This window comes from Haliotis rubra, unplaced genomic scaffold, assembly GCF_003918875.1.
Source record: "Haliotis rubra isolate DU_JTF1 unplaced genomic scaffold, ASM391887v1 Scf220, whole genome shotgun sequence".
In the NCBI taxonomy this organism is placed as follows: domain Eukaryota; kingdom Metazoa; phylum Mollusca; class Gastropoda; order Lepetellida; family Haliotidae; genus Haliotis; species Haliotis rubra.
In genome coordinates, this window is record NW_025766226.1 from 1317412 (window position 1) to 1339415 (window position 22004).

Below are 22004 nucleotides of genomic sequence, written 5' to 3' on the forward strand. Positions count from 1 at the left end.
TGACGTTCCTCCAAGATGCAGCTTAGTAGCCTGTTCTTCCATAGACAGTATCGAGAATGGATTAGTTGTTGGGACTGAGTATATATACGAGTCAACACTGGAGTTCCAGTGTAGTCCTGGGTATGAGATTGATGGTGATAACATGCTGGTGTGCCAGGAAGACGGCACCTGGAACAGTGACACCCCAACATGTGAACTTGTCTCATGTGAAGCACCAGACACTATCCAGCATGGTGGCTACCGCAAACTTGCTGGCGGTTCCTCAGGAGGAACGTTTCTATTTAATGACCAAGTGACATATTTCTGTGAAGCTGGATACAATGTTGTAGGGAACATGCTCAGACAGTGTAACGGAGAAGGTGCCTGGACCAACCGTCCACCAATCTGTCACCCTGTCAACTGTCGTGAACCACCCCCAGTGCAGTTCTCCACAGTCATTGGTGACAATTTTGACTTTGGTCAAACAGTAACATATGAGTGTTATCCTGGATATAGAAGAGAAGGTAATTATGTTTTAGAATGTGGAGCTTTGGGATCCTGGATCGGAGTTGTTCCTGTGTGTGAAAAGATAGAGTGTGGTCCCCCTGTTGTCTTTGACCACTCGTCGGTAAATGTGGAGAATGTGGGTGCAATCCAAGTAGCAAGATACGTTTGCAACTCTGGGTACATCCTCCAAGGAGATCCCCGAGCTGTTTGTGACATGGGTACATGGGTGGGTGATGCAAGGTTGGACTGTGTTCCTGTGGACTGTGGACCTCCAGAAGCAGCTGACTATGCCTCGATGACGTTTAACTCTACAACTTTACACTCTGTGGTTCAATATGCCTGTATAACCGGCTACAGCCTATCATCTGGGGCGCTGAGGCGCGTCTGTCAAGAAGACGGAACATGGAGCGAACAGGAGGTTCCAGTGTGCAGCAAAGTCTTCTGTGGAATGCCAACAACTCAAACTGGTTACACAGGGTGGGATTACTATTACGGAGGAACCATCTCTTTCTTTTGTGATCCAGGTCATGAACTTGTTGGCCAGGCACAGTCAACTTGCATGGAGACTGGGTATTGGAGTGGAACTTTACCTTTCTGTCAGAAAATAAGCTGTGGTGAACCACCGCGAGATGTAGCCTTCTCTGGATCAGATTTCACTTTTGGAGGAAGAGTTGTGTATGAATGTCCAGTTGGGTATAATATGGAAGGTGAAGCAGAGATAACATGTCAGACTAATAAGAAATGGAGTAGTGGGTCACCGAATTGTTCCAGGATTAGCTGTGGCCAGCCACCATCAGGAGCGCTGTACACAGGATCTGACTTTACGTATGAGGGATCAGTGACGTACTCTTGTCCTGAAGGATTCTATATGACAGGCAGTGCTGTAATAACTTGCCTCATCACTGGAGCGTGGAGTGGTCTTGCTCCTCAGTGTCAACGGGTCAGTTGTGGAGAGCCACCCAGGACAGCTGAATTCAGTGGGTCAGACTTCCTGTATGGGGGTCGAATACGGTACACGTGCCCTGAAGGGTTCAATATGGAAGGAGACGCTGATCTGCGTTGTGAAGCAAATGGAGCGTGGTCGGGAACAGCGGCATATTGTCATATTGTTGACTGTGGAAGACCCCAGACAGACGCGCTGTATGACGAAAGCGAATTCACGTTTGGGGTTACGTTGAGGTTTTACTGTCAGACTGGGTTTACACTCATCGGGGAATCGGAGGGTGTCTGTCAAGCAGATGGTAGTTGGAGCACCACGGGGCAGATATGCGTTAAGGTGAACTGTGGGATCCCGTCAACTGGCGCGTTGTTTGTGGGGTCGGACTTCAGTTATGGTGGATCCGTGCGGTACTACTGCGAAGTGGGGGAGATTCTGAGTGGTCAAGAAGAGATCACGTGTCAGGAGGATGGGACCTGGAGTGGCGAAGGGCAGACGTGTACACGTAAGTGATATCAAAAGTAATGTTGTAGCATTGTGATACGGAGTATATGTTTATGCATCCCGTGTTAGGTTTTATCCACCGAGCCAGATTCAAGGTGACGTGAGATGGACATTCTTACATGAATGATTTGTTTGAGTGGCATTCTAGAAATTGGTGGTATAGAGATGACAAAACTTTAAGGATGATCAACATCTTTAGTTTGACAATGGCGACGTTCGGTATAGATTCTTATACCGTTTTCAAGCATGAAACAGAGATGACAAAACTTTATCGATGATCAACTTCTTTAGTTTGACAATGTAAACAGCTTGAAAACGGTATAAGAATATATACCGAAACGTCGCCATTGTCAAACTAAAGATGTTGATCATCCATAAAGTTTTGTCATCTCTCTTACTTTTCACCTGGATGTGCCCTGAAAATTACTTTCATTCCTGTCTTTGTTATTTTTCAAACTTTCAGGACAGACTATGAACAAAGATTAAAATATAAAACACAATATCTCGTAAATTGTAAGAGTTATATAATGTGATCACTCAAATGTCGAAACTGACCACACAATACACCCATAATAATCTAACTGCCTAGGATTAACGTGCCAGACGCATTTCTTCAATAATAATGCATGCTACGAAATAGGACGTAATTAGATTTATTCATCGTAATGTTTGTAGCAGTGTATATAATAAAGGACAAATTGTTCATCTATCGGTTTATCCATAGTAAGCAAGAGGAGAGCAAGAATATATTTTCTTCCTTGACCTTTCCGCTTGAGGATAGTTCGTATTAACGGTCCTTGTTCTGTTCCTAGCTGTGGACTGTGGTCCGATTTCCGTGCCGGCCAACGTCGTAGTGGTATCCGGAGACCCGGTGAGCGGCACACACTACAACAACACCATACAGTTCTCCTGTGGAGATGGGTTCTCCCTCAGCGGGGAGTCCACAATGACTTGTCTCGTCTCAGGCCGCTGGAGCGGACAACTACCTGCCTGCAGTATAGGTCAGACAAAATAGTTTGTTTGTTTGTTGTTTAACATCCCATTGTTCCAGCTATATGGCGGCGGTCTATAAATAGTCGAGTCTGGGCCAAACAATCCAGTGACCAACAGCGCGAGCATTGATCTATGCAATTGGGATACGATGATATGTCTCAACAATGTCAGTTAGCCTGACAACCCGATCCCGTTAATGGCCTCTTACGGCAAGCATGGGTTGCTGAAGACCAACTCTAACCCTGCGGGTCCAGACAAAATAACTTCTATTTACTTGTCAGTTTCAGCAACAGATTATTCATATAATTTCCTATATATTTCTGAGATTGAGTGATATATGCCTTCGAAAGATATTAGTTTACTTCCCGTATTGTTCACTTGTTATCTAATCAAGTCATATATATCCGTTAAAGGCATGAAGTATATCCTTTGTACTGAAAGGCCACGTGACGTATTTAGTGGGATGTCATGTCATTTAACCCGACGGCGTCATTGTGTCAGTCACTGGTTTGTGTGTGGAAATATTACATATTCCGGAGTAGACAGGCTTTGTGAGTGTGACATCGTGTCCCACCAGGTCGCTGTTCCTACTGTCAACGAATAGGTGCGGTGGGTAGCCTAGCGATTACAGCGTTCGCTCGTCACGCCGCAGACCCGGGTTCGATTCTCCACATGGGTACAATGTGTGAAGCCCATTTCTGTGTCCCCCGTCGTGATATTCCTGGAATATTGCTAAAAGGCGGCGTAAAATTATACTCAGTCAGTCAGTCAAGAAATAGTTTGTTCTCGTCCTGGGTAGATTATTAACAGACCAACATCAGAAAAGCATCCACCTGTACATTCATACGTATCTACATACATACACACATATACGTACCCGTACATACATACATACACATACGTACATACATATACATACGTACGTACGTATGTACATACATACACATATGTACATATATACACATACATACATACATACATACATACATACACATACATACATACATACATACATACCCATACATACCCATACATATACATATGGCATCATGATATCTGATGCCATTTTCAGACTTTTTTATAGAAATATCATTGATTGCTTTTGTAATCTTGTATATCAGCAAAATTGCACCTATCAATGTCATACGTTGACCACATGTACTGTACCTATAAACAAGTAAAATAAATGGTAAATAAAAAAAATTAAAAACATCAAAAAAGCAAGATTTATGGATGTGACTTCTTTATTGTGAATAACGCGATGTTTCCGATGAAGTTTCAACCGGTGATGAAGGAGCAAGCCTACACTCCGAAACGTCGTGTTATTCAAATTAAGAAGTTGACATCCATAAATCTTGCTTTCCTTATGTATTCCACTTCTAAAAACCCCTCAAAGCTTAGACCAACATCACACAGCTAGAATAATGCAGAGTGAAGCGTTTGAAAGCAAACAAGCTATGTCTATTCAGTTACAGGTTGGTTGATAATGATCCAACCTCCAGTTTGTAGTCCAACTACGTAGATCGATGCTGATGGTGCCAGTCACCTGTTTGTCTGGTTCATGCTCCGTCATACAGCTGAATATTGCCGAGTGTGTCGTTAATGCATCTGCTGTTTGATATCACACAGCTCCAGTGTCCAGCCCTTTTATGAAAAGTTGCATGTCTCAACTTTCAGCGTTCACCAACCTGTGTGATCTCGCTGTTGACGTGGAAAACTCCCGCCCCATCTCCTCCGGCTACGAAGAGGGGGACTCCCTGGTGGTGGAATGTCTGCCGGGATATGAAGCAGAGGGAGAGATGGAGTCCGTGTGTCAGGAGGGAGGGGCGTGGTCAGTGCCTGCCGGAGAGTGCCGCCGTGAGTACTCGCAACTGACCTTTCAAGGTCATGTGTGTCGAATCAGATAGGAAATACCCATTGTGGACTTTTGAATTTGATTTCCTTCACAAAATCAACCTGGCCGTAAAACCATTTTTAAATAATGTTCACGATTCGCACTAGTATTCTGAAACCATGATGTTTTCACTACAAAATCCGCTCCGTCAGATTCAAGAAAGGTCAGGTAAGATCAATTACACATTACGCATGTCATCTGTAGTGTTCTTTTAATAACTTATACTTTTTTATGGACTTATGTCGAATACGTTTTTGCATTTGCTTTCAAAAACGTTTCAACCCCGAGTTATATGGTTTTGTGGACTAACTAGTCTCGAACCCCTCAAGTGACCCTCAAGTGCACTTTTCCTCAGGTGCTGGGACTTCTGTTTAGTGACTCACCTGTACTTTTCGATCCTCAGATGTTTCGGACTTCTGTATAGTGACTCCCAGGTGTACCTTTCCTCGGGTGTTGCGGACTTCTGTTTAGTGACTCCCAGTTTACCTATCATTCCTCAGGTGTTGCGGACTTCTGTTTAGTGACTCCCAGGTGTACCTTTCCTCAGGTGTTGCGGACTTCTGTTTAGTGACTCCCAGGTGTACCTTTTTGATCCTCAGGTGTTGTGGACTTCTGTTTAGTGACTCCCAGCTGTACCTTTCGATCCTCAGGTGTTTCGGACTTCTGTTTAGTGACTCCCAGGTGTACCTTTCGATCCTCAGGTGTTGCGGACTTCTGTTTAGTGACTCCCAGGTTTACCTTTCCTCGGGTGTTGCGGACTTCTGTTTTGCGACTCCCAGGTGTACCTTTTTGATCCTCAGGTGTTGTGGACTTCTGTTTAGTGACTCCCAGCTGTACCTTTCGATCCTCAGGTGTTGTGGACTTCTGTTTAGTGACTCCCAGCTGTACCTTTCGATCCTCAGGTGTTGCGGACTTCTGTTTAGTGACTCCCAGGTTTACCTTTCCTCGGGTGTTGCGGACTTCTGTTTAGTGACTCCCAGGTGTACCTCTCCTCAGGTGTTGTGGACTTCTGTTTAGTGACTCCCAGCTGTACCTTTCGATCCTCAGGTGTTGCGGACTTCTGTTTAGTGACTCCCAGGTTTACCTTTCCTCGGGTGTTGCGGACTTCTGTTTAGTGACTCCCAGGTGTACCTCTCCTCAGGTGTTGCGGACTTCTGTTTAGTGACTCCCAGCTGTACCTTTCCTTGGGTGTTGCCGACTTCTGTTTTGTGACTCCCAGGTGTACTTTTCCACAGGTGTTGCAGACTTTTGTCAGCCCAGAGTGGATCTACCCAACACGGCCGAGATCCGATCGGGGTACCTGATCGGGGACAGTACCACCATTGAATGTGAGGCGGGGTACCAGCCCCGTGGTGAGATGACGGCCGTGTGTCTGGAGGGAGGAATGTGGTCAAGGCCAGATGGACACTGTGCAAGTGAGTACCTTACTGACACAATACCCGACGTCACCATTCGATGCTCAGAAATAATTTCTTATAATGCTGAATGCATTTTTACAACACCGTTATATTATGCAGGCGTGCCAGAATAAATTAGGGTTCGAATCCGTGCTCGAGTGTTTAGTGACGAACCCTTAAAACCTGCATGACTTCGGGTGTCCCTCCCATATAAAACTGACACGCTCTGATACAGTTGAAATATAATTCAGACGGGAGTTAAACCAAACTCAATCACTCAGTCACAATCGCCAATCGTAAAACTAACATTATAAGACATATATATGGTCCTTGTATTGTCTCTTCCTAAATGAAGGGATTGCCTAAAAGTAGGGTCTCGATAAGACTATTAGCTAACAACTCAGTTATCCAGGACCATACCTATATGTTATTGATGCACGCATTGACTGACATAACAACCTGACATTACAAACAAATCACACGTTAGCAACGTTTACAACAACCCGACCACGCCCAATCCCGCTCACCCAGGTCCTATTTTTCTTGGCGCATCTTTTCTTGGTCCTATTTTCCTTTGTCCAACTTCTCTTGGTCCTACATTTCTTGAAAGTAAAATGTCTTGGCCTAACTTCTCTTGGTCCTACTTGTCTTGGCCCAACTGTTATTAAACCTATTTTCTAGGTCCTACTTTTCTGGACCCAACTTGTCTTGGCCCAACTTTTATTAACCCTATTTTTCTTGGCCCAACTTTTCTTGGTCCTACTTTGACGCAATGTCCTAAAGTTGGCGTTTGACTCCTTTTGTCATCTGTTGCAGAAGTCTACTGCGGTCGTCCCAAGATCAAAGACATGGTTAACGTGATGCTCATTGGTCGGTCATATTTCTATGGTGACCACGTGATGTTCATGTGCCGGCCTGGCCTGACCCCAGGGAGGATACCACCAAGGTTGACGTGTGGGGAGACCGGAGATTGGGACGGCGAGATCGGGTGTTCAGGTAAACCTGCGACAAGAATGATTGGTATGGTTGTCCTAATAAACAACAACAAACAAAAACACACATATGTGGAATTGTGTGGTGGTTTCCCAGGTAGCCAGAACACACAGTCGTGATCAAACATCTAAGACAACCATTTCGGTCCGTTTTAGCCAGGGGCGGTGGGGTAGGCTAGTGGTTAAAGCGTTCACTCGTCACGCTGAAGACCCTGTTTCTCTTCCTCACATGCATACAATGTGTGAAGACCATTTCTGGTGTCCCCCGCCGTGATATTGCTAGAATATTGCTTAAAGCGGAGTTACACTAAACTCACTCACTCACTCACTGTAATACCGTCACAAACCCAAATCAACTTGATCTTTCTTTGTCTACATTTATTTCAAGATCTCGGTCAACATAATATTTTTTTCTCAACGTCTTTCACTCACCAGCTATTTTGCTTGCTGAGGTTGGATGTTAGAAACACATAAATAATTTGAATGGCCTCAGAGCCGACTAGAGGGATGGAAAGTGAGAGTAGTTCAGATTTATATTCACTTCTTATCGAAGTCCATGTCCGTGGTACCCTGCCGCCATAGACCCGTGAAGGTCCGGGTTAGAATATTGGCCTTCAGTAACCCATGCTTGTCGTAAGAGGCGACTAAAGGGATCGGGTGGTCAGGCTCGCTGACTTGGTTGACACATGTCATCGGTTCCCAGTTGAGCATATCGATGCTCATGCTGTTGATCACTGGATTGTCTGGTCCAGACTCGATTGTTTACAGACCGCCGCCATATAGCTGGAATATTGCTGAGTGCAGCGTAAAGCTAAACTCACTCACTCCCTGTCGCCATATTCCTGGAATATTGCTAAAAGCAGCGTAATTCCCGACTCACTAAATATCTGCATGGTTTGATTGTCTTTCACTTTATTGTAGCTCAGTGCAAGTTTGAATGTCTTAACGGCGGACGATGCGTAGGCCTCAACAAGTGCAAATGCATGTCAGGATGGGGCGGCATCCGATGTCAGACAGGTATGTTCATTGGCTCTCAAATATATATCAGTAGCAAGGTTTGCTGTGTTCATGGCTCAGGTGTTTGTGCATTCTCAGCTGCAGGCATTCTCTGGGTAGAGCTAAGTAGTTTTTGCACCGTGTCCGTCATTGTCACCATGCCAAATTCATGTCAAGAGGTCAAGGACACTACCTTTTTGAAATGAATGCGTCCCATTTTTCATTATATGCATCGTCTTGGTTGGACTTGTAAGATCATTGCGAGGTGATTGTGATATTATTTTATAGTATGGTTATATCACTGTCTGTTGAGAACACCCTTACCTCTACACACATGTAGATTTGCCTGTAGAGTTGCCTCCCTTGACAGTCCTGATCTGCTAATGTTGGGTTAATCATAGATTCTTCTTCAAGCATACACTACATTCCTTCACCAAGAACAAAGTGTATACCACACCGTAAAGTACTCATCCGTGATTGGCTTCACACCGTATACCAGTTCTTCTGGATTTCAGATTGAGCTTTTCTTCAATATTAATATGGTACCATCCAGTTTGTTGATTTCCACAGCGTTTGGTTTTGACTTGATGAGATAAGCACTTACTGAAAACATGACCTGTCAATTAGTGTTGGTCCGATTAATTGAAATAATCGAAGATTGGTCGTAGTGACTAAACGACCAAGCAATCGATCATAATTTCTCATAATCGAACACAACCAATTTTGGAACACTTGTTTTCATTAGCAATATTTTTTACATGGTTGGTTTTGTCTTTTACATTTTGTAAGCACTGCAATCTCGTTCCAATTCATGATTGAATTTATCTTAAAAGCCCCAAGATATTTATGTTCCTAACATACTAGTCATCCTTTAAAGTTGTGAAATTTTGCCAAAATGACCCAAAAGAACTACGTTTTTTTCCTTATTTTTATGTGCATTAACAAATTTCATAAATGACGCTAACCAATTATTTTCGATGATTGATCGGTGGTAATGAACCAATCATCAATTATGAGATTTTAACCAATTCCCAACACTACTGTCAATAACTGCTTGTCTCCCCAGCTATCTGCATTCTGCCCTGCTTGAATGGCGGCTCCTGTGCGGCTCCCTACAGGTGTGGCTGTCCACCGGGTTACGAGGGAACAAGATGCCAGAGAGGTAACAATCTACACTCAGATCACCCAGCTGGGATATCCTGAGAGAGAATAGCTCGTAGATCGTTGTTATTAATGATAAGCATTTCCACTGAGATGTAGAATTAAAATGTTTCTGTATCATACATATTCATAGTTTCGTGCCGATCGATGCTCATGTTGACCACTGGTCCAGACTCGATTATTTACGAACCGCCTCAATATAGCTGGGATATTGCTGAGTGCGGCGTAAAACTAAACTCACTCACTCACTCGTGATAGTTTCGTTGATGCAATGAACAGATCCAATAAATATGCAAATGGGGACATCTAACAGAAACTGCTCTTAAGCTCCACACATCGATGCAATGAACCGATCCAATAAATATGCAAATGGGGACATATGGCAGGAACTACTTTAAGGCTCCACACATCGGTCCAATGAACCGATCCAATAAATATGCAAATGAGGACATCTTGCAGGAACGACTTAAAGGCTCCATGCATTGATGCAATGTTCGAACCGATCCAATAAATATGCAAATGAGGACATCTTGCAGGAACGATTTTAAGGGTCCATGCATAGATGCAATGTTCGAACCGATCCAATAAATATGCAAATGAGGACATCTTGCAGGAACGACTTTAAGGCTCCATGCATAGATGCAATGTTCGAACCGATCCAATAAATATGCAAATGAGGACATCTTGCAGGAACGACTTTAAGGCTCCATGCATAGATGCAATGAACCGATCCAATAAATATGCAAATGAGGACATCTTGCTGGAACGACTTTAAGGGTCCGTGCATAGATGCAATGTTCAAACCGATCCAATAAATATGCAAATGAGGACATCTTTCAGGAACGACTTAAAGGCTCCATGCATAGATGCAATGTTCGAACCGATCCAATAAATATGCAAATGAGGACATCTTGCAGGAACGACTTAAAGGCTCCATGCATAGATGCAATGAACCGATCCAATAAATATGCAAATGAGGACATCTTGCAGGAACGACTTAAAGGCTCCATGCATAGATGCAATGAACCGATCCAATAAATATGCAAATGAGGACATCTTGCAGGAACGACTTAAAGGCTCCATGCATAGATGCAATGTTCGAACCGATCGAACCCAATAAATATGCAAATGAGGACATCTTGCAGGAACGACTTAAAGGCTCCATGCATAGATGCAATGAACCGATCCAATAAATATGCAAATGAGGACATCTTGCAGGAACGACTTTAAGGCTCCATGCATAGATGCAATGAACCGATCCAATAAATATGCAAATGAGGACATCTTGCAGGAACGACTTTAAGGGTCCGTGCATAGATGCAATGTTCGAACCGATCCAATAAATATGCAAATGAGGACATCTTTCAGGAACGACTTAAAGGCTCCATGCATAGATGCAATGTTCGAACCGATCCAATAAATATGCAAATGAGGACATCTTGCAGGAACGACTTAAAGGCTCCATGCATAGATGCAATGAAACGATCCAATAAATATGCAAATGAGGACATCTTGCAGGAACGACTTAAAGGCTCCATGCATAGATGCAATGAACCGATCCAATAAATATGCAAATGAGGACATCTTGCAGGAACGACTTAAAGGCTCCATGCATAGATGCAATGTTCGAACCGATCCAATAAATATGCAAATGAGGACATCTTGCAGGAACGACTTAAAGGCTCCATGCATAGATGCAATGTTCGAACCGATCCAATAAATATGCAAATGAGGACATCTTGCAGGAACGACTTTAAGGCTCCATGCATTGATGCAATGTTCGAACCGATCCAATAAATATGCAAATGAGGACATCTAACAGAACTACTTTAAGGCTCCACACACCGTGGACGCAATGCCTACTTTATCAATTTACTGTTGACTATGTACCCAGAATGGTTTCCAGTACTGTGTGGAATTTTTAAGGCAAACTTGTTCGTATTTCTTTTGCACTGTGTAATGAACTGGACGGTTCACTCAAATATTGTATTCCTACATAGTCTCTAAGAGTTACATTACATAGTAAAGATGCAATTAACTGAATTATCATACACATGACATGTTTATGTCAGTAACTGAAATGTTCAGATGTTCTGATGTCAACCTTAATGTTACAGCGATCTGCTCCCGACCATGTCAAAATGGAGGCCGGTGTTTGTACCCAGACCGGTGCCAGTGCATCTCAGGATTTTTACCACCGTTTTGTGAGACGTAAGAAGAAACTTCGTGATATTTATTCAGTTAAATCAGAGAGAAACTGTTTATAGCCACTGAATAGTATTACATAACACCAGTGAAGGTATTATGTTATATTTGTACACCAAAGTTTAACGTAAGCATCAGACATTCGATGATCAAATATCATTCAAACTCCACTAGGATGCATGACAAAGGGGATGATTTCAACTTGCAGTTTCCCTGGAGGGGCGGTGGGGTAGCCAAGTGGTTAAAGCGTTCGCTGGTCACTCTGAAGACCTGGGTTCGATTCCCCACATGGGTACAATGTGTGAAGCCCATTTCTGGTGTCCCTGCCGTGATGTTGCTGGAATATTGCTAAAAGTGGCGTTAAACTAAACTCACCTCCCCTGGTGTTTACACTTCACTTTCTGAGGTACAATCGAGCATACTTGTTGTACCAAGATACGACCCTAGCTCAGTTGTTGTATCAGGGTTACAACAGTCAACGCCTCAGTAAAGCTTTTTAAAAGTTTAATGCTAAACATTTGGAAGAAATTTTAAATTATTGACAAACATTATGTCCGATGCCATTCCCAATTTGGCGTCAATATGTTCTGAATTGTTTCAGGTGAACAACTGACTAGTCTTTGCATGTAGTAGACATTGTACAATAGACTGAGCTTTTACAAAGGTTTCCCATGGCAGTGGAAATGGTTTTGCGGTTATTTCATACACTGTTTAGCAGTATGCATTTTGCAGAATCAAGCAATAAGCAAGGAGAATTGGTCAACTGGTCAGAGATCAACTTTGGTATTTTGCCTTCGGTTCGGTATACTGTAATGCAATCCGAAAATTCGGTATTTCCGGTTTTCGTACCGTCAATTTTATTAACCTTTTAAAACCGTTTCTAAAATGTCTAGAAATCGAATCATTTTTGTCAAAATCTATGCATTTCTTCACTAGATGGCCGCTATTTTCCCGGAAGTAAATTCTCATATACAAACCGAAGGCCTTGTACGGCAATAGTACGGTACCGTGGTAAGAGCGTACTGTTTCACCCCGAGTAAAATTACCTGCTTACACATCATCAAACTCACATGACAATGATGTAAATTTCATGTAATGTCTTTTTTCCAGAAAAAGGATTGACAGGGTAAGAAAAGGATAATGAACAGTGATCCAGGACATGTCAAATGAGCGAAGACACACTGGACAATGGCTATTTAATCATTCTCCACGTCAAGTGAAGATTTCACCTGGAAATACATGTACATCATTACTCAGGACAATAAAGTCCACACAAGGCCACAAAAAGTTGATTTGTTTGTTGTTGTTTTTCGAAATTGCTGTCCTCATTTCTTTTTATTTAAAAATCAATTACAAAAGTTTAAAGGGTGGAGTGGGGTGGGGACTTTTTAATGAGGCTCCCGTGACAATAATTTGCAGAGATTCGCTCCAAAAATCCCTCTCTCTATGAATACCAAGTCATGGTCTACACATTGTTAAATATCATATACTACTCAAAAATTGTTAAAGTGTTTTTGAGTAGTATATGCCAAAGACAGAAAAATGTTTCAATCCAGGTAGAGAAATAATGATATTAAATTAACAAATGATTTGTTGTGGATTAAATGATAAAAGTCAAGATTAATATCACAGACATACACTTGGCCTCAGCTTATATCAAGTGTATGTAAATGAGGTAAGACTACAGAATACCGGATACCTTCCGCCATCTTTGAAAGCACGCGAGTTTACTTTTGGTTAGGGTTAGGTTTAGGGTAAGGTTAAGTTTAGGGTTAGGGTTAGGGTGACCTGACACTCAACAATATGGCTGGTAGCCGATTAATCATCAAAGTGCAAAAAGTATGTTAGTATTCATGTTAATAATTTAGCTTCACAAGTTTGAATTTATTTTACTTCTACGCAATGATAATAATTAATATTGGTGTTTTATTATAGTAAATTGTATTCCCTACATAGTTCCAGCTGACGTATACACCAGACAGCTTGTTGTAGTTGACTGATAGGTAGAAGCATTAGCCTTCAGATTGTTATAGGGAGTGAAACTAGATTGACCAAACTGTTTCAAGCTAAAAGTATACATTGTTTTCTTAATAGGCATGTACATACACCTTGCTGGTGACTGACACGTAACTCAAATGTACTGTATCTGCATATTTTAATAAAATTATAAATTGCCTGTGCAAGTATTACATTATTATGTCTTTCCTTCGAAATTTTGTTGCTTGTGTGTCTACAGTGAGATGGTGTTTAATTACTATCCAATTTAAGATCATTGCACTTTCACAGCAATGTGTACGTGTCTCTCCGTCTGTCTGTATCTGTGTCGGAATGCTTGTACATGTAGCGGCCATAAAATTTCTGAGTTCTGTGCTGGGATTCGAACCACAGACCTTCTGATCCAAAGTCAGACACTTTGTCCACATGACCAAAGAGGTTAGCCCCCGTCAGCAAGCGACATGGTAAGGATGCCATCTATGGGATGACTACGCCCTGCTACATGCAGACTCAGGTCCATTCTATAGGCTTACCCTTATCTTTCATACAGACCCTGAAGCAAATACACCCAATATAGCCCATGCAAGTCTAGATTAGGACTCCTTCTTAAAATGAAGAAATACCCTTGGATCATTTTTATTATATTTCATGAATATAATTTAGGAATCGGTTTTTCTGTAAAATATGTTCATTTGAGAGACTAGATGTTACTTTGTTAGTCTAGTGTTACCCCATTGAGATACCATTCCAGAAGAAAACATAGATCCCCCACTAGGGACACAGTGTGTGGACTGTGAGCAAAACAGCCCTTGTCTTTCTTCTTAAAGCTGAGCCAGGGTAACAACAAGTACCATTTTTTAATGTCTTTTCATGTGACAGGGATCTAACCCCTGACCTTCCACGCTATCCACTGAACTATGGAGGTGCTGCCTGTAAGTACGGGCTACCACGTGTCAGTTCTTCAGCTCAGTCCCCAATGTCTTCAAGAGTGAGTGAGTGTGATTTACACTGCTTTTAGCAATATTCCAGCAATATCAAGGCGGAGGACACCAGAAATGGGCTTCACAAATAGTACCCATGTGGGGAATTGAACTCAAGGCTTTGGCGTGATTAGCAAACGCTTTAACCACTAGGCTACCCCACCACCCCTTGTCTACAAGAAGCATTGGCGGATCCAGAATGGGGTTCAGTGGGTTTGAAGCCTCCCCCTTTTGAACATGACTTAAGATCACATTGAAGATTTTTTTTTGCGCTGGCGGAGCCAATGAGGGGCCTAGGGACCCCCTGAAACACACACACACCCACCCCCTCTCAAAATTCCTGGATCCGCCCATAAAGAAGCATTGCAACACAGAACATTATTGTTGAAGTTTTATTTTGTTTCTTCATTCAGGATCAGTATTCTTGACAAGCCCAACATCTTTATGTTGCCTTTTCATATGTGCTAATGTTGTTCAGTACACCAGTCACAATATGCATCACTTGTGCCTCTTACCATGAGGCCGACTCATTGTTGGTTAAAATCCCCATTTGTTGTTGTCACTTTGTGGCTGAGTCATCCATTGCGTCTTGTTACCATTACGCCGAGTCATCATTTGATCATTGTTGGTAAATATCACCATAGCCTCGTCATCAATTGGTCAAATCACCATATGGGCCACTCATTACTTGCTGAAGTCACTATATGGGCCACTCATTACTTGCTGAAGTCACTATATGGGACATTCATGACTTGCTGAAGTCACTATATGGGCCACTCATTACTTGCTGAAGTCACTATATGGGACACTCATTACTTGCTGAAGTCACTATATGGGCCACTCATTACTTGCTGAAGTCACTATATGGGCCACTCATTACTTGCTGAAGTCACTATATGGGCCACTCATTACTTGCTGAAGTCACTATATGGGCCACTCATTACTTGCTGAAGTCACTATATGGGCCACTCATTACTTGCTGAAGTCACTATATGGGCCACTCATTACTTGCTGAAGTCACTGTGTGACCCAGTCATCACTTGCTCCAGTGACCATGTGGCCTAGCTGTGACATTTGCACAAGCCGTCATGTGCTTTGGTCGCCATGTGTCACCACAAACCATTGCAAAGCATCTCACAAGTCCTCACCTCTGAAATACAGTAGGGGTGGGGCAAGTCTTCCTGCAGCTCCACCACTCGTCTCCAGGGCAGCATGCTGGATAAGGATCAGAGTAGAACACACATGACAAGGCTCAGGAGACCTGCTCACTGAGTGGGTGAGGTGGTTGCTGTTGCTGTTGCTGCTGAACTTCTTGGGCTTCCTGGACTTGGGACCTGGTACAATAGTCCTTCAAATAAAACAAAGGTGCAATTTGACAAAAGTGTACTTGTTAAATAACACAATTGAACACTGATGTTTGAGCAAACTGGCAGTCCTAAGAAATGGAGTTTAATGTCGCACTCAAGATAACTACACTCATATAGCATGTGTTCATGCAGGTGTGTTTGGCTGCTTGTTGGTTGGTTGGCTGTTGTTTAATGCTGCACTCAGCAATATTCCAGCTATATGGTGACAGTCTGTAAATAATCAAGTCTGGACCAGACAAACTTACGACAAGCATGCTGGCTGAAGACCAATTTTAACCAAGATCTTCATGGGTCTTAGACTAACAACTAGTCTCTGAAATGAACATATTTTACTGAAAAAAGTTCATAGTAAAAAAAAAAAAAATAAATGAAAAGGAGCCCTGATACTTTCTTCATTTTCAGAAGCTGACGAAATCTAGACTTGCCACATTTTCTAGACTTGCGTGGGCTTTCTTGGATATATTTGCTTCAGGGTCTGTACGACAGACTACATTGGTCTTGGCTGCTTGTAGTAGTGGGGTTTATGTTGTGCCATAGTTTAACATAGATGTACCACTTCGGAGAAAATATACCGACTCTGAAGCTGAGTAGTCCATGTTTTATTCCCCCCTTCAGGGTGACTGCCAACAGGGTAACAACATCTCTAATGTCTTTTGGTACGATGAAAGCATAGCATTACATCACAGAGCTTTGGCTAACCAATCAGACACCCTATCCAAAATCCACATCACCATAATTGAGTGAGTAAGTGTGTTCACTTTATGCAGCTTTTAGCAATATTCCAGCAATATCATGGTGGGGGACACCAGAAATAGGCTTCAAACATTGTACCCATGTGGGGAATTGAATGATGAGCGAATGCTTTATCAACCAGGCTACCACATGACCATAAGGTGCCAGTACCTGAAGGAAGACCAGGGCTAGATTCGACAGCCGCTTGTTGAGGGACCTGGAGAATCTCAGCATACACTCCACTACAGGCAGGGCTGTGATCTCTGGAAGTACAAGGTGGATCACAAGTCATATTATATGCAACGTGAATCGGAAGATGTCCAAATGTTTGAACAGCCAGCTCATACATGCCAAAAATAAGAAGAAAATGTTTCTCAGGAATTGGCAAACACCACTTAAATTATTAGTACCAATAAATCATATTGCCAATAAAAAATTGTTTTCAAATTTCCTACGTCAAATGTCATGCTCAGCTCTCCATAAACAAAATGCTGAACAAGTGACTTTGTACAAGGGGGAAATTCAATGTGTAGCCTGTTGTGCTTGATGGCTTCCATCTCTGCTTGTAAATATCTGGGCCAGACAAACCAGTGATTGCTATTCTAAAGAACATCCCATACTATCTGGGTACAAGGGGTGGTGCGGTAGCCTAGAGGTGAAATGAGTGAGTGTGAGTGAGTTTAGTTTTACGCCACACTCACCAATATTCCAGCTATATGGCGGTGGTCTGTAAACAATCAAGTCTGGACCAGACAATCCACTACAGGCAGGGCTGTGATCTCTGGAAGTACAAGGTGGATCACAAGTCATATTATATGCAACGATGAATCGGAAGATGTCCAAATGTTTGAACAGCCAGCTCATACATGCCAAAATAAGAAGAAAATGTTTCTCAGGAATTGGCAAACACCACTTAAATTATTAGTACCAATAAAATCATATTGCCAATAAAAATTGTTTTCAAATTTCCTACGTCAAATGTCATGCTCAGCTCTCCATAAACAAAATGCTGAACAAGTGACTTTGTACAAGGGGGAAATTCAATGTGTAGCCTGTTGTGCTTGATGGCTTCCATCTCTGCTTGTAAATATCTGGGCCAGACAAACCAGTGATTGCTATTCTAAAGAACATCCCATACTATCTGGGTACAAGGGGTGGTGCGGTAGCCTAGAGGTGAAATGAGTGAGTGTGAGTGAGTTTAGTTTTACGCCACACTCACCAATATTCCAGCTATATGGCGGTGGTCTGTAAACAATCAAGTCTGGACCAGACAATCCAGTGATCAACAGCATGAGCATTGATCTACGCAAATGGGATACGATGACATGTGTCAACCAAGTCAGTGAGTCTGATCACCCGATCGCATTAGTCGCCTCTTACGACAAGCATGTGTTACTGAAGATCAATTGTAACCCTTACCTTCACATACACAGGTAGCCTAGAGGTTAAAGTCTGCTCATGACCCTGATGACCTGTGTGACTGGTCCAAGTCCCCACATGGGTACATTGTGTGAAGCCTATTTCTGGTGTCTCCCACGGCTGCTTGGAACAGTATTCAGGTATATCAGGGTGGTCAGATAATTGGGGGAGTAAAAGGACTATGGCAATGTAGCTGTCAATCTATACAGCTATGGTGAAACACACAAACACAGGTGCTGACAAACCTTGCTTTGATTCATTTGTGATGAGATACATCAGTGTTGTGATGGCCGACAGCACGGTCTCCTCTACTGGGCTGCAGAAAGACAAACACAGATGATCTGACTGATCACATACAAAACATTAGGGGTGATAGGGTAGCCTAGTGGTTAAAGCATTCACTCATCATACCGAAGACCTGGGTTCGATTCCCCACATAGGTACAATGTGTGGAGCCCATTTCTGGTGTCCCCCACCATGATATTGCTAAAATAGGCATAAACTGAACTCATTCACTAACATAAAAAACAAATGCAAAATATGCATTTTAACCTCAAGTCATGTTAAGACATGAAATATTCTAAAAAGTCTTGATTACAAAACTTCTATGCTCCTTAAACACATGTACAACTACATTTAATGACATACCAGTTTAAGAGCATGTTCATATAAAAAAGCAGTCCATATTATCTTTGTTCCAACTCACCTAGACAAACAATTGATGACAAGTGCCACCCCACCATTCTGGAGAATATATTCCTTGTTCAGCTTGTCTATGAGGAATGAAAACATTCTTGAATTAGAGGGTAGTGGGGATTCTGTTCTGTTTTGGAATCTCCAGGAACTTTCCAACATTTATAACACACATTTGAACATTGTACTTAATTTTCATCATAATTATATCCATGTCATGTAACAAACTGGCAAAGCAAACTGACAGATATCATGTATGTCATATAGTTTGATCGATGCCAAAGTGTGTCATACCAAAGGACATTAAAAGTTGGTGCTATTTGTTGTTACTCTGCCTGGCATTTGCCATTAAGGTGGTGTAAGAGGTATGCCTGAGCTGGGTATCAAACTGCAGGGGTGGAAATAACCCATTGCCCGACGTCCGAGTCCAGTGGTTTTTTCTGTCGGGCAAGCAAATTTGTATATCACGCTGTACCGGTGTCCAGTTGACTTTCCAATGTTAATTATGTTGTTTATTTAAAAAATCAGCAGGAAAACGGTCGGTATAGTGGAAAAATTATCAGGGCAAGTGACATTACATGTGCCACTGTACTGGAGTACACTAGCAATTTTAATGTTATTTCCACCCTTGAACTGCAGTATGTTATTTCAGTGGGCTAGGACTATAACATCGATGTTAGTCCAAACTAATACAAGCATAACAACCAACATATGTGGCTGAATAAATGCAATATTCTTGAATTGAAAGTGCCAGGGTGATGAGGTAGCCTCGTGGTTAAGGCGTTTGCTCATCACACCGAACACCCGGGTTCGATTCCTCAAATTGGTGCAATGTGTGAAGCCCATTTCTGGTGTCCCCTGCTGTGATATAGCTGGAATATTGCTAAAAGCAGGGTAAAACTAAATTCAATGAAAGTGCGTTAAGTGCTGTGTAGCTAAAAGAGTAGATTAGCAGCACACAGTTACACAGACCACCAATACCAAACTCTAACATCAGAATCCAATCATTCTCTCACTTGAAAGTGCACCGTTAAGTGCTGTGTAGCTAACACAACATACAACTAAAGAGTAGATTAGTACCTACCCAGCACACAGTTACACAGACCACCAACACCAAACTCTACCAGCTTCTCATCAGACTCATCCAATGCATCTGGCAAAACAAAAGACATATTGTAAAGAAAATTTGATGTCATGATTCCCTGTTTGCAGTCTCAATCCATCTTTTACTTTTAGATGAGCTAAAATGCATTATCTAAAACTCTCTGGTATTGACAGAAATGAATATTAATTGCATGATTGTGGCTCATGGAAAGAGTTCCTTCTGTTCCCCTAATTCTTTCTTCCGCAGATTAACAGATGTAATGCAACATGGTTCGACCCTACATATTGTAATTAATTTTGGGCTTTTAGTTATTTTTGTGAGTTCTCTAGTAATTGTTGCGTTAGGTTTTGTTAATAATTTTAGCTTAAATTAATTTATAAATATTATTTGGAATGGTGAGTGATGAGTTTAGTTTTATGCCACACTCAGCAATATTCCAGCTATATGTCTGTAAATAATCGAGTCTGGACCAGACAATCCAGTGATCAACAGCATAAGCATCAATCTGCGCAATTGGGAACCGATGACATGTGTCAACCAAGCCAGCGAGCCTGACCACCCGATCCCTTTAGTTGCCTCTTATGACAAGCATGGGTTACTGAAGGTTCATTCTAACCCTGACCTTCACAGGTTATGTGGGATGGGGGAACGGGAGGAACTCATGGGAGCGGGTCATCAGTCATTTGTCTCACCTAGAAATAGGTCCAGTACATTCAGCTTCCTGAAGTAGTCATAATTTATCGGGTCATACGCAAAGTTAGCCAGATTAGCCAGTACTTGCTGTTTCGCTTCTGGAAAGTAAGAGAATTTCTTGAGCATTGCCATACTAAGCTCTGTATATTTTTCAACAGAACCTTAGAGATGAGCACTGAAGGTCAGAAGATCTTCATCAAAGCATTATGAATCTTTCCTTTGCTTATGCTTTCCTGTAGTATACAAAGTGAGTTATAGTTAAATTATCTGTCCATACATATGATCATGGTGACAAACATCAACAAACATCGATGGTGATGATGCATGCTGTTTGGCTTTGTCACAACCTCGTAAAACATTTGCTGCTGGATCGGAAAACAGTGGATCTTTTAGACATCGAAAGTTGTTTCGAGGAATGTCCCTATCTTATACTGGATAGGGTGTAAATATGCATTTTTAACTCTCTATATTCTGGCAAGATCCACAGATGGTTTGGTGCGCGAAAAACGGGGACCTCATGATCGCCCTTTCCTTCACCGTTAACCGTTCTTGGTCTTTTCGCAGCAATCTAACCTTGATCATCGATGTCCTGGTATTCTGTCACAAGCGACTGCAAGTAACTGAACCTGCCGATCCCATACGGGCCGGTCTTTCTGTCAAGATATTCTTGAGAACTGAACATTGTTTACACTTTGTATCTGAGGACTAGAGGTTTTCCTCCTCAGCGGATCCGTTAATTCCATATAATATAGACAGGAACCAGTCAATTCCTACGAAACGTTTTCATTGCCTAGCTCCGCATCGTATAACAACTTCCGACTTGTAACCCACGTGTTGAACGAAGTTCGGCTCGAACAACAACTCGTATGTGTTAAATACAATAAGACATCAAGTCATAAACAACATGTCTACCTTGTTGAAATAATATAGTTTGTGTTTGCTATTTTGAGCGTATTAAGTAAAACCTACCTCAATAACCAGCTTTGCATCGCAATTGACATTTCATATCTTAAACCCGTTTGGAACTGTATCTGTATCTGTGTAGGTTCCCAGGCGGACTCAATTCTGAGTATTATGCTGGGGGATGGTAGTGTAGAAAAATATTAGGGTTAGACAATATTTCATTATTTGAAACAGGACTTACGGGTCGAAATATTTCCTAAATTGTGAGGATTTCAGAACACGATCAAACCGTAAACAGCTATGGCACTTTCAATGTTAAAGTAACATTAACTTCTTAAAGCATCTGATGTATACATGCACATGAAGTCACTTCCATTTGAACAATGATTCCTGCCTCAAAAGAATACGATAGCCATAATCATGATAATGTGACAGGGTACTTACATGTGACTGATTGTGTGTCCTTGGTGTCATTAGCCGAGAGCCGTGTCATTAGCCGAGAGCCGTGTCATAAAACCTTGGCATCCATATATATTATTGCTCATGCTATTA

The 22004-nt window shown here is 42.1% G+C and overlaps 2 protein-coding genes across 2 annotated transcripts in view; one reads left to right on the forward strand and one right to left on the reverse strand.

Annotated features, from left to right (window-relative positions):
- The window catches only part of LOC124277371 (sushi, von Willebrand factor type A, EGF and pentraxin domain-containing protein 1-like), a 61019-nt gene extending 47275 nt beyond the window's left edge, over positions 1 to 13744 (forward strand). Inside the window, 9 exon segments of the mRNA XM_046713040.1 lie at positions 2 to 1928; positions 2740 to 2928; positions 4598 to 4777; positions 6050 to 6229; positions 7028 to 7207; positions 8125 to 8220; positions 9266 to 9361; positions 11478 to 11571; positions 12676 to 13744. Of these exon segments, the coding sequence (XP_046568996.1) occupies positions 2 to 1928; positions 2740 to 2928; positions 4598 to 4777; positions 6050 to 6229; positions 7028 to 7207; positions 8125 to 8220; positions 9266 to 9361; positions 11478 to 11571; positions 12676 to 12706 (2973 nt within the window). The 3' untranslated portion in view covers positions 12707 to 13744.
- Positions 13745 to 14918: 1174 nt separating this feature from the next.
- LOC124277361 (armadillo repeat-containing protein 7-like) lies at positions 14919 to 21262 on the reverse strand. The gene is made up of 7 exons (XM_046713026.1): positions 21123 to 21262; positions 20549 to 20647; positions 19836 to 19904; positions 18765 to 18831; positions 18304 to 18374; positions 16811 to 16902; positions 14919 to 15888 (listed from the first exon to the last, which is right to left on the reverse strand). Exons 1-7 carry the CDS (start codon positions 21229 to 21231, stop codon positions 15793 to 15795), a joined length of 603 nt encoding a protein of 200 aa, XP_046568982.1. The 5' UTR covers positions 21232 to 21262; the 3' UTR covers positions 14919 to 15792.
- Positions 21263 to 22004: the final 742 nt, after the last annotated feature.

What these genes read in the sequence shown, in the direction of transcription:
- LOC124277361 (XM_046713026.1), bottom strand. Translation starts at nt 21,231, where the DNA reads ATGTTCAGTTCTCAAGAATATCTTGACAGAAAGACCGGCCCGTATGGG. An exon ending in TCTGTGTAACTGTGTGCTGG is followed by an intron (nt 18,832 to 19,835) that starts GTAGGTACTAAT and finishes CATTCCTCATAG; the next exon opens with ACAAGCTGAACAAGGAATAT. An exon ending in TAGCCCTGGTCTTCCTTCAG is followed by an intron (nt 15,889 to 16,810) that starts GTACTGGCACCT and finishes TTTTATTTGAAG; the next exon opens with GACTATTGTACCAGGTCCCA.